Source organism: Branchiostoma lanceolatum, chromosome 8, assembly GCF_035083965.1.
Source record: "Branchiostoma lanceolatum isolate klBraLanc5 chromosome 8, klBraLanc5.hap2, whole genome shotgun sequence".
In the NCBI taxonomy this organism is placed as follows: Eukaryota; Metazoa; Chordata; class Leptocardii; order Amphioxiformes; family Branchiostomatidae; genus Branchiostoma; species Branchiostoma lanceolatum.
In genome coordinates, this window is record NC_089729.1 from 9,111,767 (window position 1) to 9,126,795 (window position 15,029).

At 41.5% G+C, this 15,029-nt stretch overlaps 1 protein-coding gene across 3 annotated transcripts; it reads right to left on the reverse strand.

Moving 5' to 3' along the window:
• Nucleotides 1-282: 282 nt before the first annotated feature.
• LOC136439693 (46 kDa FK506-binding nuclear protein-like) lies at nucleotides 283-15,007 on the reverse strand. Of its 3 annotated transcripts, none has more exons than XM_066435226.1 (15): nucleotides 14,850-15,005; nucleotides 12,775-12,867; nucleotides 12,056-12,223; nucleotides 11,482-11,640; nucleotides 11,239-11,316; nucleotides 10,732-10,971; nucleotides 10,037-10,129; nucleotides 9,263-9,420; nucleotides 7,907-7,999; nucleotides 7,643-7,750; nucleotides 7,233-7,276; nucleotides 6,854-6,968; nucleotides 6,296-6,425; nucleotides 5,563-5,611; nucleotides 283-1,525 (listed from the first exon to the last, which is right to left on the reverse strand). In XM_066435226.1, exons 1-15 carry the CDS (start codon nucleotides 14,857-14,859, stop codon nucleotides 1,447-1,449), a joined length of 1,617 nt encoding a protein of 538 aa, XP_066291323.1. In that variant the 5' UTR covers nucleotides 14,860-15,005; the 3' UTR covers nucleotides 283-1,446. The 3 variants fall into 3 exon arrangements, with proteins under 3 accessions (XP_066291323.1, XP_066291325.1, XP_066291324.1); XM_066435227.1 differs by lacking the exon at nucleotides 283-1,525 and adding an exon at nucleotides 3,680-3,768 and having other exon boundaries at nucleotides 14,850-15,007; XM_066435228.1 differs by lacking the exon at nucleotides 10,037-10,129.
• Between the last annotated feature and the right edge of the window lie 22 nt (nucleotides 15,008-15,029).

Below are 15,029 nucleotides of genomic sequence, written 5' to 3' on the forward strand. Positions count from 1 at the left end.
GCCCGCAATAGGAAAAGTAGTTTACTTTGTAGACCTTCCAAGTGCAGCTAGCATTTTTTTATCTCCATGAAAAATTGATGTATTGTTTTTGGTGTTTTTGTGTGTCTGTGTTTATTTATGTTAAGAACCTTGGCATTGCAGTGGCGTATGGTAGGGTGTTTGGTCCAGAACTTCCGTTTTTGCACAGCGTTCGTGTGTGTGTGTGTGTGTACAGGTGGCTGTAGGAAAACGAACATGTTGGGTTTAATGCAAAATTCAAAATGCAAGAATCCTAGTCAAGTGTTAAAAGTCAAGATGCTTTATTAATAAACAATGTAAGAATTTCTTATCGAAACAGAATAAGATTCATAATCCAGTCTAGTGATATACACAAAAGGAATTTCAACATTGTTAGATAATATTTTGAAACACAATCTAACTTACAACATTTTTCATATATCCAATTTATGTGAGAAGCTGCATTTTCTCTTCTATCAATGCTTTTAGCCATACAAAGGCCATGTGTCACTTTTAATGTCTTCCCTATAATTGCGGTAGTACTGTTATCATGTAGGGTTTACCTGTAATTCATTTTCAAACTAGATTATACATTGATTATCTGGGTTAAGTTTGTTTTACTATTCAAGTGGCAAACATCATCACAGAAAACATCTTGAATATAATATTTATTACACAATTTCATAACAATATCAACCAACAGACTGAGATTACAAAAAATAGGAACAATGGGAGCACAATGCTGTCCACACTGTGAAGATGGCAGTAAACAGTAATACTTAGCATCTCTGGAACGCATTAACAGATACATGTACTTATATGCACATATGTTTCGGAGGGAATACATGTACCACCTATCAAATAGCATATCTACCCCTACAGCTTTATGCAAGCCAATTAACAAATTTCGCATAGTTTTTTTTTTTATCATTAAGCATCATGTGGCAAAGGTTAGATATGCCATCACTTGTTGTACTGATGTCAAAGTAGTGTAACAGAGAGATATTGCCAAACCTTAAGTTACAACTTAACGTTTACAATTTGCTTCTTGCAAATCTGGGTCCTTCAATGAAAACCACTGCAACAGGCAGAGGTGAGAAACAACCAGAATTAGATTGTCTGACTTTGATGATCACAGTGATGAACACCCAGGTTATACATTGTCCTACGTAGGGCCTATACAACATACCTTGGGGAAGCTCTGCTTAACCAGGCTGAGGTTTCCACTGTTGTGGGCGTGGCCTCAGACTCTTAACAGTTGTCAGCGAATCAGAGAATCGGCTTTACCTAAAGAAAACATTTAGACGATTCTCTCATTGGCTGACAACTGGTTAGAGGCCATTCCCACAAAAGTTGAAATCTCTGCCCGGTTCAGCAGAGCCTCCCCAAGGTATATTGTCCACAGGCAAGAATGAAGAATGAGGTTACACAGCTGTTCCTGTTCTACCATTAGCTGACAGACTTCAGCTCCACTTCGAAGATGAGTTTGCTGTTGGCTGGGATGGGGCCCATTCTCTGATTGCCATACCTGCAAGGAACAACAGGGGGTGCTGGTGAATTAATGACTGTCATGAGACTGATCCTCAGTAGATTAGTAGCCTGGATGCCACTCTATGAAGTAATACCAGGGCTCCCATACTTGTTCTCTCAGGTAAGGAGGAGTATGGTAGACTTGGTATAGCTAGGATGACATCCAGGCTACAGTAGAAGTATTCTTTGACTACCATTTCTAGAATGTTAATGTTTCACTCCAGATGGTCATCCGACAAAAATAACTTTTTTGCATTTCTTCTTTTTTTCTTTACCATGAGTTGCAACTATAACCTTCTTTGCAATGTATCTTTATTTTGTGTTTAATTTGTATCACAAAGAGAAATTCTCAAGTTTTTCATATGTATTTTTTAGATCACAAACAAACATTCTCAATGTCCAGTGACCTCATAAATTGATTTTATCACAATCAATATTGCATCCTTTTTACATCTACCAATCAATAACTTACACAGATGTCCACTAACGTTACATTTGTCATTAGTGCACTTCCGGCGTGCTGGGCAGAAGTAGGAAACAACAAATTTTTCATCCAAACAGCTTGATTCATGGTCGGCTACCTTGTACCCCGGAAGTAACAGCAAGAAAAACAACACTTTTGGATAGGAATATATTGCTTCTCTGGAGTGTCAGATGACCGTGAGAATTCATCGGCTTCCATTAGCAGTGCTCACATGAGGGCCACTTATTGATTTCAACCATCTGTACCACCACCAGCCTGCCTACACTCACTACATGGTAGACATACAGTCATTGATTGACTGTGTGAGTCACGAGGTAGCAAAGTCAGGCAAAGCTGAAATAATGTTCAAAAAGAAATATATTGATAGTTCCCTGGTCACATTTGCCAAGACTTCCTGGTACTACATGTATAACAATGGATAGAAGACTGACTATGGTAAAAGCTCTTTTATTATTACCTGCATAAAAATTGGAGGTATTGTTTCTGGTTTGGCTGTGTGTCTGTCTGTCTGTCTGTCTGTGTGTTTCCACAAATTTCTGGTAAGCAATAACTCAAGATCCTCTGGATTAATTATTATGACATTTAGTACGTGGGTAGGTATTAGCAAGAAGAAGGTCAAGATTGATTTATTTCAAGAGCTTTTGACTGCACTGTATATGCTGTTTTGCATGAATATGTTGATTAAGAATGCCCCTCTTTTGTTATTTGTTCCTGGTTTTTCTCTTATGTTCATAGAGTTGAGAAGTAAACCATTTGGCATTTGAATGTCTCCAGTGAAAAAGATGAAAGCATTGCCGTTTTTATGTGCATTACAGACAGCTTATGACTGCACTGTATATGCTGTTTTGCATGAATATGTTGATGAAGAATGCCCGTCTTTTGCTATTTGTGATGTGCCTTTTTATCATAACTATTGTTTAATTAACGGTGATTGTTGCTGCTGTTGTTTTGTCAAATAAAAGGCGCAAAAGTGTTAAATGACAATGTGTCCAGCATCTTACATCTTGTAGATAATGAGTGACACTTCTGACTCCAAACTTCCACAAGCCTGGCCTCAATAGCAACATTGCTGACCTCAACTGTTTTAGGACCTTTTTCTGTGCTGTTTTCTGATTGATTACGTCATAAGCTGACAACTGAACTTTATCATAAGCTGACAACTGAACTTTTTACTTTGACTTTATATATCACACTGTAGTTATTTCTTTGAAAACACGATACCCCCATGAACTGAGCATATGAAACGTTCCATTAGATTAGGTTGGTCAAAAACTCCTATTAGATGTCTCTAGACCCTTCTTCCGTGCAAACTCTAATGCTGTTTACTACTGACAGTTCAGACTTGGAAGCCATACAACACGACGGGAACGTTAGACTGACTGTTCCCACTCTATACGATATACTGCGTATGTAAAGCAGATAAAACAGAACAGAACTGAACAGTAACTAGCCTCTACCAGGCATCGTGGATCGCTGGGAAAATAGTAGAAATTGGCTAAATAGAGTGAATAGTATACCAAGGGTAGTCCGCTATGCTAGTGACCTTCCCTGCATAGCGGACTACCCTAATACTATTCACTCTATTTGGCCAATTTCTACTATTTTCCCAGCGATCCACGGAGCCTGGTAGAGGCTAAACAGTAACAACGGAACTCGGAAATAATGTACTTGTATCCAGGCAGCAGTTCTCTCTCAGCGGTTTTTAAATCTCTGTGCTCTTCACTACTGGGTAGTCCATTTGACTCAATTTTGTCTTTCTGTGGGAAGGAAGAGTTATAGTAAATAGCTACATGTATTTTGTTTCATTTACCCATTACAGACAGAAACAGTCCCAGTAACATGACACTGTTACCATGACCAGCCAAAATAGATATGAAATACATTGTACAACCGTCTTCTTATCGAAGTCAGACTGTAATCAACGGAAGGGGACATCCTCCCAGGCTTTAAGGTGTGAAAGTTCAACCGGTAATGACATCGCGTAGCCCTGCGACCGTACGAAATATAGTAAATATCTGGTACATGTATTGATCTATTTTTAAAAGGAAAGCGGCCATGTTACAACAGGTAACCACTGAAACCCGTTCGATAGTAAAACGTGCATAAAGTTTTGTCCAAAGCTGCATCCTGGGAATCGTATCTTCCGTACATTGATTCAATGTCACTGACGATAGATCCTCTACGATGTGGCAGATTATGATAACATGACGTGTCACGATGGCTTGCTTCCTCCAGCGAATCCCGCCCCTAATGAAATCCTATCCGATCGCCACGATGTCCTTGCCACAGTTGCCATATACATGCATCATGAGCGGTAGAAATCACTAGAAATGACACGGACAACGAGAACGAAATCATCGCACTCCTTTTATCGGCCAGGTTCCCACGAGTTGAGCTCGGGGAAAAGAAGGAAACAACAAGATTGACCACGCCTGCCGCGGTCCCTGCACTGAATGAGGGGTATTTCAAAGACGTAAACAAACAAAAGAACACCGCTTACCGCCCCCCCGCTTTGGTTTGAACAGCAAGAACCAAGACTCAGATTCGTCGGTCGGAAAGCCATTTCTCCCTAAACTAAAGCCACAGCCGTCAAGACAACAAGTTCTGATAAATGTAACAATATCTGACGTTAGTTCACATTTCTTGGACTCATAAGTTGACTGAGAACTTTGTGACAAGCCTTTCAAATTCTTTGTAGTCGACAGCTTGCCGCCCTGGCTTGATAACTACCCTCCGGTGCGCCCGGGGTATATCATGGTGATGGCCTGTTTCCTTCAACGAATCCCACCCCGAATGAATTCCTATCCGATCGCCACGACGCAAAGAAACATGTGTCGAATCTACTTGTCTGTATGTGTGACGCAAACTACGCTGTCATGTCCGAGGCAGTAACGGCCTCTACCTGCAGATAGCTGACTGCTTCACAGCCTTTCCCTGTCTTCCGCAAGGTTGCTTTGGAACACACGCGATGGAAAGTTGGAGCATTTAGCGAACTCAATACTGCTGCATGGTCGGATGAAATTGTCAAAATTTCAGGACCATTTTCCAAGCATTTCTTGTGACGATATACAGGCAACATAGGGCCCGGCATGGAGTCAAACACGTTGTGATAAATGACCTCACAGACGACACGGGCAGACAGCTCTGGTCCGGGTCGCGAGGGCCAACGATCTCACACTGCGCTGTCTAAAAATATACTGAAGGCGCATGGGCATGTAGTGTGGGGATTAGCGCCCAGCAATAAACATTTCAAATTTCTTCGAAAGCCGCTTTATGGTTCGAAAATATTGCAAATAAAGACCCCTTTCGACAACAGGTTTCAAATTTTTTTTTAAACTACAGAACTATTTCGAATAAATGTCCCTGCGTTCTTGACACTTTTTCGAACAGAATTTGAAGATTTTTAATAGTTTATAACAATTTGTAAATAATCCGAATCTATTACAAATGTAGTGACTTGGAATGGACTCTATGATCCTTAGTCCGAGTCCTTTTCCTACACAAACAAAATAATTCATTTCAAAACTACAAAAAGCTGATCTTATTCTTACGCCATTGCAGGTGGGATCTCCAGTCTCCTCTTGCCTCCAATCTTCATCCCTGAGAAGACAAAACAACATTAACATACATTTTCCCAACAATGAAAAAACAACAAAGATTGTTCCAAAATAGTAGATGGCTGAAGCAAGTTAACTACCCTTCCAAACCTCAGTGACATAATGGAAACTCAGGGGAAACACAGGGGAAACACATTGGAAAGAAGAGGGGGTGTTTCCTCTGTGTGTCCTCTCCTTTTTCCCTGTTCAGAGGGTTCCTAATGTTTGTTTTGGAGGACATGTATTGGAAATATTTCCAATGTGTTTCCTTATAGCCAATTATTATCTATTTTACAAAGATTAATGTTATGATAGTACAGTCAAAACTGTCCAAGAAAATCCACTCATATAATAAAATCTGGTCTTATGTGGACAGGTGGTTACTATAGACAGGAGTCTTAATGCTTCTGTCAATGGGAAAAATTATCTAAAGGACCACCAAAATTAGTCACATTGGCCAGGTGGTCCTTGCTTACAGGTGGTCACTTGAACAGGGTTGACTATACAATGTATATTAGGGTCCAGGTTATAGTAGGTATTATATTGCTTATGCAAGTTATGGATTTCATGCTATATGGTCTACATTCACAGCCCAATAACATACAATCTGTACACTTCATGCCAATCACTTTGCCTACATGATTGCCAATTTACAAACATGCTCAAGTCTACAGTAACATGACCCGACCTTGTACACCGATGTCCCAGCCCTTGATGACCTCTCCGTGACCCAGCTTAAAAACGAAGGGCTTCCCCTGCTGATGGCTGTCAAACTGCTTGTTGTTCTGAGCAAGGGTTCCCTTGTAGTACATCCCAACCTGGGAAAATACGAGGCAGGCATTTAGAACCTGATACATTCTATACATGTTTGTACTGAGTACACGGCCATAAGACTTCTAGTGGTCACTCTATTCATATCTAATGTCTTTTGCTGATGGCTGTCAAACTGTTTGTTGCTCTTGGCAAGGGTTCCCTTGTAGTATATCCCAACCTGGGAAAATACGAGGCAGACATTAACAACCTCCAACAAAAAGTGAAAGCTATACAAATAAGGTCCTGATATTACAAGTGTCATATATTATTCTGTACCTTGTGAAAGAAGCATCCATATCATAATAACATAAACAAAGGTCAAGTCAATTTTTTTCTGGTTGAGTTAGAAAGAGCCATTAGTTGCCAAAAAACATTCATTCATTGAATTTAATAAAAGTTCATGCATTCATCAAACTCAGACTTGTTGTCTCACCCTCCGTCCAGCCTTTGCCACCTTGCCTGTGCCCAGCGCTCTGTCCACAACAACCAACCCTCCAGGGAAGACCTGTTTTCCAGGTGTGGCCGCCTTCTTCTTATTGCTGTTTGGCCTGAAGGAATTCATAATAAAAATAAGATCATGCTAAGTTTAGTACCCCACAGCTTCCAAGTCTTGCGTTAACACTATACATACTCCAAGCAGATCTATCGGTGGCAAGGCAGTATCAAAAAGGGGCAAGGAGTAACCAAAGCCTCCGGTGGCTTCGGATACTCCTTGCTCCTTCTGATACTGCCTTGCCACCAGTAACATATAAGGCCTTGACAAAGCCAAACTTCAAGGTCGAACTACAGAACAACTCCAGATGTTGGCTTACCCTGCTGCCTGTTCCCCTGCTGGTTTTTGTGTTGTGGCACCATCCTATAACACATAAGAACACATGGAGGCTACAGTCAGAAAGGCAAACAGCTACTTGAATCATTCCTTGAACCATTTCAATCCTCCTGTCATAGTGGGAAAATCGATTGGCCAGCAAGTCTGTGAACACTAAATGACATGATATTTTCGGCAGTATTAAATATGCCTGGTGTTCTCTCATCAACGCACAATCTTTAGAGATCAGCTGATGTTTGCAGGTCTCCAAACCCGTCCGCTGTGATTCGTCAGTCTTTGGCTATTAGGTAGCGTTTGGGAAGCCTCATAGACAAAATGGCCTAACCACAATGACAAGGATACATGGAAGATCATGATTTTACAGTTAAGATCCTAGACCTAGAATGTGTGTACCTGGAACTCTTTTCCTGACTTTCTCTTGTTCTTTTTCTTCTGAGATGCTGTTTGTGTCTGCTCTGTGGATTTTTCCTTAGAGGGTGGTTCTCCATTTACCACTTTGGTCTGTACAAAGAAAAAATCCTTGTTTCAAAGAATCATACCGGTACAATGTATTTTGAAATGAAGTGAACACATGAGCAGTCATTTTTCATCAAGAGAACATGACCAAAGCATTTGCAAGTCAGAGTCTTGGGAGTTGAGAGATTAAAGAATGCATACCTTAGGAATCTCCTTCTCCTTCTTTACCTGCTCAGTCTTCCCCTGCTGTTGGGCCTTCTTCTTCTTCCCCGTCAGACTCTCAGCAGCAGGCATCTGTTCAAATGTGTTGAGATTATGCAAACTTACTTATACACAACTGTATGTGAGGTCTCAATACAATACTGTAAGTCTACTTAGATCCGCGGGGCCTAAAATCCGCGGTTTCGGGCAAATGGAGAATCCGCGGTGGTTCTAAATTCGCGCTGGGCGATGAGTAGAAAAAAATAACTGAATAGTGCCATCAGAAAATGTTTGGTTAATTTTTAAAAATCAAAAATGTTACGAAGGTCGCCACAAAACTGCTTCAAAATCGTCAGGAAATGCGGTCCACGCCGAGACTGTGACGGGGAATTCCCGCCTTGTGATCACGTGAAATCTTGCAGTCAACCAATCAGAGCAAAGTTTTTCTGACTCAAACCAATCAGCGCTTAGAACAGGCGGTAAACAAGAGTAAACAAAGATGGCGGCCCAGCCCGGCCCTTGCCGCTAGCGCGCTGTATTTTGAAGTAAAATCACGGCGTAAACACGACTCATCTACCCTACCTAAGCAGAATTTCCACGGGAAGAAAATTAAAGGGATAGATTCTCCACCGAATACGACCACAAATGGCGGCGAATGGCGGCAAATCACAGCGTAGGGACTCAAATGCTCGGGCGAAAATCTTTTTTTTTCTTTACGCATTTTTGCTGGCTTTCTTGAAAAACAGGTTTTTAATGAGATCAACATATGTCAAAGGCACCGATATCGATGGTTTGCAAGCATAACAATAGCAAGAAACAAAAGAGCGTGATTGTACGCCGGTAAACGGCGTCCCCACGCCCGTAACAACAATGCAAAGCCAAAATTGTGGCGTGTATCTCCATAGTTATTTTCTGATTTCTCGGTAAATTACTCTATGTGTGTAGCGGTCGGGAGTAGCGACGCCGCTCGGCCAAACTCCTGCGAATCATATGTAATATCACTTGTTAACTCGTATGTACTGTGTAAAAGCTTGTCATGTTTTACACAATCGCGTGCATTGTTTATGTGTCGCTTTTCCCTGAAGTCGAGCTCACTGACGTATATGTGGGGAGGGGGGCAAAAGTACGATAAACATATCCGCGGGGAAATTGATTCGCGGCGCAGAGGTCGCCGCGGATCCCGCGGATCTAATTATACCGCGGATCTAAGTAGACTTACAGTAGTCAAAATGTACAACTTAAAACAGCAATGTCACAATACACCTTTGAGTACATGTGTGCACCTTTCACTCTAAAGATGCAATGGGGAAGTCATGGGACAAGGAACATGGAAATAAAGACAATAGTATGACTTGCCTCTTCATCCTTCTTCTCCTGTTTGACAGCAGTCTTCTGACCTTGGGGTTGACCTTTCTTGTTGGACTTGACCTGCTGCTGTTGTGACTTCTTGCCCTTGACCTCTGGGGTGTCTCCGGGAGTGGAGGGTTCACTGTGGGTGGTTTCAGACTCCTCCTCTGAAATAGGAAGTTGTCACAAAGTGTTGCAATGATGATGACAATAAATATCTGACATGCAAATCTACATTTCAAGACACAATCTTATCCTTAGCGTCACCCTAGTGAGTTTCCCGGGGCTCCCGTACTCCCTCCTAGCCTTACTAGCAGGGAAGAGTATGGGAGCCCCGGTAAACTAATTAGGATGACACTAACTATATCCTACAGCTATCTAGACTGCAATAGGGGGCTGGGGGCTGGACACTGAGTGAGCCAACCTGGCTAAAGAAAACAAGAAAATAAATAAATCTTGACGAGTAACAAATACTGTTATTGACTTCTCTGCTACCACCACCCTATCGATGTCATCTTATGTGCAGTTGTATTGATATATCAGAACCACTGTCCAGATTTAGACTGTAATTATTCAGAACAATGATGCTTAGTTGAGATGTTTTTAAGATGAATTTGATATAAGTCTATGCAGTGGTCAGCCTTAAAGCTTGCCAGTCTAATTTCATTCTGCGACTAACTTCACATTTTGGAACAGCAGATTAATATCTGGTACAGACTAATATAATTTGCTTGCATCTTTGGGGTTGAATTCTGACTAGAAATTTGAAATCACCGGACTGACCTTCACTGTCCTGCCCACTTGCCGAGTCACTCATCTCATTTTCATCAAAGTTAAGGACACCTCGCACACTGTCCATAGTGTTCTCTCCTAGGACTGTGTGGGGAAGGATGGGGTGGTGGTAGGTACAGAGGGATGCTTAATGTACATCTTATACTGGTAAATGGAGAACATAGTGTGTCTTCATGATCACTTAGATAGTCCATTTAAATTAATCTGATAACTGATTCCAACTAAAATATGGCTCCGCACTCATCCTGTCTTTCGTGCAACCATTTTGGCAGTTGACCTCAACCTAAATACTGGAATTCAATAGAGAGTTTTTATTTATTTTACTAAGTACCCAGTGGCTTGTCACTCTTGTGTTCATGTAACATTCAAAGGCCACCAGCTTATGACATACATTAGTCAACAGAAAGTACTAATGTGAGGTACCAGTGTTCTACAAAAGAAATTATAGCTTTACGCTTATTTGCTGTAGTGGTGATTATTGAAAAAGAAATGGCCAACTGGCAGACCAAGAAAGAGATGGCTAGGTCAAATCATTGAGATTACATGGAAAGCAGAACCAAACTTCCTAGCTGCCAAGAAAATGGCTAAGGAGAGAACAGTTTGGAAAGCATTCATAACAATGTTGACAACTTACAGGTCGTTGGCCTAAAAGTGTCAGGGTGAAAAGGTGATTATTGACAGCCCACCTTCTTCACTGTCATCCTCCTCCTCTTCACTTTCCTCCTCCTCGTCTTCTTCTTCTTCATCATCATCTTCATCAAACTCATCTGAGTCTTCCTCCTCATCCAGCTCATCTGATAACTCCTCCTCCTCCTCCTCTCCTGTGCTGGGGGTGGATGTTGATGTAGAGGTCGATGATGCTGACTTCTTCCTCTTCTTCTTGCCCTTCTCTGCTACTCCCACCCTCTTCCGCTTTTTGCTACTACCTTCAGAGAGTCAGAATTCGAATTTGTTAACCATTTAGGCTAATAGTACATGTTGATACAAAAACATCTATCCACATTCAACTGACAGTAGAAAGCTCATCAAGGTTATGACAGCGTGGTTCTAGTGCCACTTACTGAGTCTGAGTCAAACTGGTCCGGACCTTTTAGCATAGTGGTGAGTTGGGTTTGTTTGCTAGCACCCCGGGTTCGATTCTCGGGAGCCAGGAGACTGTACTACTTGCCCTATGCATTTCAAGGTGATCTAACCTGTATTTGGTGCCCACTCTTCTTCAGACTCCTCTTCAAGCTCGTCTCCAGTAGTTAAGGCATGAAGTGACAGGCCATCTACAAACAGACAACAAGTTACATGACAAGTATATTAGTACTCTGCACCAAAACAAAGTTCTGTCTACACTCAAACAAAGCCCTTGCATGAATATCATATGTACATGTACCTTGTCATCGTTAAGACCAGCCTAATAAAAAGGTATAACACTTTGTGACACCCACTTGGGACCTGCTCCTCATCACTTGACTCCTCCTCCTCTTCTTCCTCCTCCTCCTCCTCTTCAGATGACATCTCCTCCTCCATATCACTGTCTAACATCACTTCCTCTGGAGGCATGGACATGAGCTCCTCCAGGTACCCCGTCAGATGGAGGGTCCCTTCTGTTTAAGGTTGGAGAGGGTGGGGGAAAGTGGGGAGGGGGAAGGTTATAAAGGCACAGTGTTACATCTGATCAATTTTTTCAATCAGTAGTGTCAATGGCAATAATTATGTGTACCGGTAATTGTATGTTTAACTTAATTACTTCACAAGTTCACATAGTGGCAAATTAACAATGGCAGTATATATGAATATTGTGACCAAGTCCTGACTGTTGACCAACTTTTTCCAACTTGGAGTATCTATGTACGAAGTTACCTTTAGATTCATATTAGAACAAGTCAAGAAAGAGCATAGACATGACACCAAGGGCAAAACTTAGAAATTTAATTGTTCTCCATTGGCAAGAGACCATGGAGAGCAATAACAGACAAAAAAATACATGAAGCTACTAAAACAACCACGATGATGATTTACCATCGCTCCCCTCCAGGAAGAAGCTGACCTCCTCTCCCTCGGAGAACCTGAGGTCCAGCGGCTGGGAGTACTGCTTGCTGGGCTCCAGGGTACACAGGATGTAGTCCTGCTTGTTGTGGCGCAGACGCAGAATGTACACATGATGGATGTCACCATCACCTTCCTTGCCTATTAAACACATCAATACATTCATTAATTGTGTAAGGATGCATGCTGCAAATTTTGAAGACCTGCCTAGAGCTACAGAGAATAAAGTGTGGGTTCAAAACAAGTTCTAAGGGGAACTATGCGGCTACAGCGTCCTTTCTGAAGATGTGGGATGAGGGTGTATGGTTGACTTGAGGTTGTCTTCTACTACTTGCCGAGAGGTGGAGGAAGAGTCACAAGAAGATGATGATGAGGACATCAGCATCACATCACAAAAAGGCAGCAAGCAACCCTTGCACAAGTTTATCATTTTAACTTGCACTCATTGTACATTATGCTCAAGGGAGAGCCAGAAAAGGTGAGACACACCTGTTCTATCATGATCCCATCCACATGTGTGGTAAATTTTCTTAAACACAGAAACAAATAGAAGCCAAAACTTTAACTTGGAGCATCTATGCTTAAAGTTAAAGCAGCGGATTTTCATTGTAGCATCAAATTTTAATACTAGTAGCTGCCTAGTATCAATGCTATCACACACTAAAGAAAATCCTGCAAGTGAGTAGTCATACCTTTGATGGTGAGTGGGTCCAGGGTTGCCTTGGTGATGTGGAACCCCTCCTCCACTATCTGTGTGTACTGCTTACCAACCTCAAGGGTCAGCCCTGAAATTTAACATACAAATCTGTAAAAGGAACTTTCGAAAAGTCATTTAATAAAAAACTTTTAACAAAATAGCCTTGGAATCTCCATTTTGTCATTAATTGTTGTCTGAAAAGTCTCAGGGGAAAACTTCACAAAGACTGCATAAACCCTGTGCTGGGCAACAAATACCATCACCAACGAAACGTTACGATCAGATGGTGATGATTACATTTTCCGCCAACCCTGGCAGGTCGGGCAGATCATTTGCTGCAATACAGACAGAACGGGTAGTTCACATCTCTATCATCTCCGACCACTGTACACAGACACCATCATGGCACCAGCACTGAGTTCAGATGACCTTCACGGGGGTAAATATTCTTTGACCCATACTCTTTTACAGATTTTTCTAAATGAATCATCTTGAGTATTTGTACTATTATTAGCTGATAGACTTCACTAAGATGTGACTAGTGATAATGAGTGCATTCTATTCATATTGGTGTCTATGACCTTTCTGTGGCAAATTGGTTTTATAATGTCTACTACAACACACTTCTAGTTAACAGTTATAGTGCTGCATGCAGGATGCACAAAAGTCCAAATCTTTTTGAACCTTTAAATGTCTTTACTAAAAATCTGTTAACGTTATACACATAGTGTTATATTTTAAAGTGTGTAAAAGGATCTGGAATACGGCTCAGTCTTGTAGGCTGTGGAGGGAATTTAATAGTTGCAGTGTTTGCTAGTGGGCATTTTTTGGTAAGAGCTAACACCAATTTGGCAAAATAATCAACCATCTTTTCTTTCTGTTACATGCCGATAGTATTGATCAACGTTGCCTTTGTCACTGATGCTGTTATATTTCAGTGAATTCTCCAGTCCTGTTGATACATAAAATAAATTGCAATCTTAAAGGACCGACTGTGGCATTGAGGCTGGCACCATTCTTGTGGCGACATGCTAGTATTTTACCCTTTTCTGCAAGGCAAAAACTCCTCAAAATTATCTTGCTGCTTATTCACCTTGAATATTCACCTTGAAGTTCAGCCAGTAGGTACCCTTAAGGGTAATGAGGCTGTGCCTAGTTGGTGCTAGTAGTGCGCATGGTAATTTCTTTTTCGCTTCTTTTCTCCTTTAAATATAAAAGCATGACTTTTCTTACTTCAACTTAAACTACTTCAACTTAAACTACCCCCAAATAACCCCGCTAGGGGCAAAGTAGGGGGGGAGGAGGTCCCAGGCTAAGGCGGGCAGGCCTCCAGCCTGGCGCGGAATGACTCAACGGTGGGAGCCGTAACAACCGCGCCAGGCAGGGCGTTCCAGTGAGTGCTTGTCTTAAAGCACACAAAAAATCATGACAGAAAATATCACAACAACAGCTTTGTGAGTGAACGAATACCGTAGTTCCCATGACGAGGTCAGTCTGTTCCATGCTGTGGTGGAAAGTTTTTGACCCCGTCATCTTCGAATGCAGGGTTATCAAAGTTTTCTAACAGTGTTCTGAATACGTTAGTCTGTTGAATTTGCATTTCTGGCAGTATTACTGATGTTGCATCTAGCATATATCCCTAAATATCCCATTTTTAAAAAAATCCTGGATATTTGTAATACGTTGCAGATTTAGGTGAAGCAGCATTTATATAATACAAAGGTTTGAGTTGGCAACCTGTTATAGAAATGTCTATGATGTATGAATCAAACAAATATTCAGGCTCAAATATACAAATATAATCCTGGTTGGAAGAGTGTAATCCCATGTGACATGCTCCTGTAAATCACCACTTAGAGTCTGCATTCTTCGAAACAAATGTCTGTAAGCAAACCATCCAGTCTATTAGTGTTCAACTGTTGGTACATGTTCATGTAGGTACATACTAGTAGCACCATCGTGGCAGGGCCAAATTAATTTGTCACAAAATTCAGCTGCTGTCCCCCACATTCTTCCAGCTTCGAATCTTCACATAAAATCATTAATATTACAGTGACTTCATTCACTTACCCCAAAACATATTGTTTATGGCCAAGCACTTGTAGAAGAAGAAAGACAACGAACTGACAGAGCTACACGTGTGGCAGCCTGTTCCCTCTCAGACGTGCTCTTTACCGGTATACCATGTGTCCTCAGACGCCACTGGATATCTGGACTTCTCTATAATATCGCCAAGTGGCGCTGCTGTAC

Coding starts and splice junctions, on each gene's coding strand:
- LOC136439693 (XM_066435226.1), bottom strand. Junction 10,130..10,731: donor GGAGGATGACAGTGAAGAAG/GTGGGCTGTCAA, acceptor TTCCCCACACAG/TCCTAGGAGAGAACACTATG. Junction 9,421..10,036: donor AAGTGGGCAGGACAGTGAAG/GTCAGTCCGGTG, acceptor TTCCTATTTCAG/AGGAGGAGTCTGAAACCACC.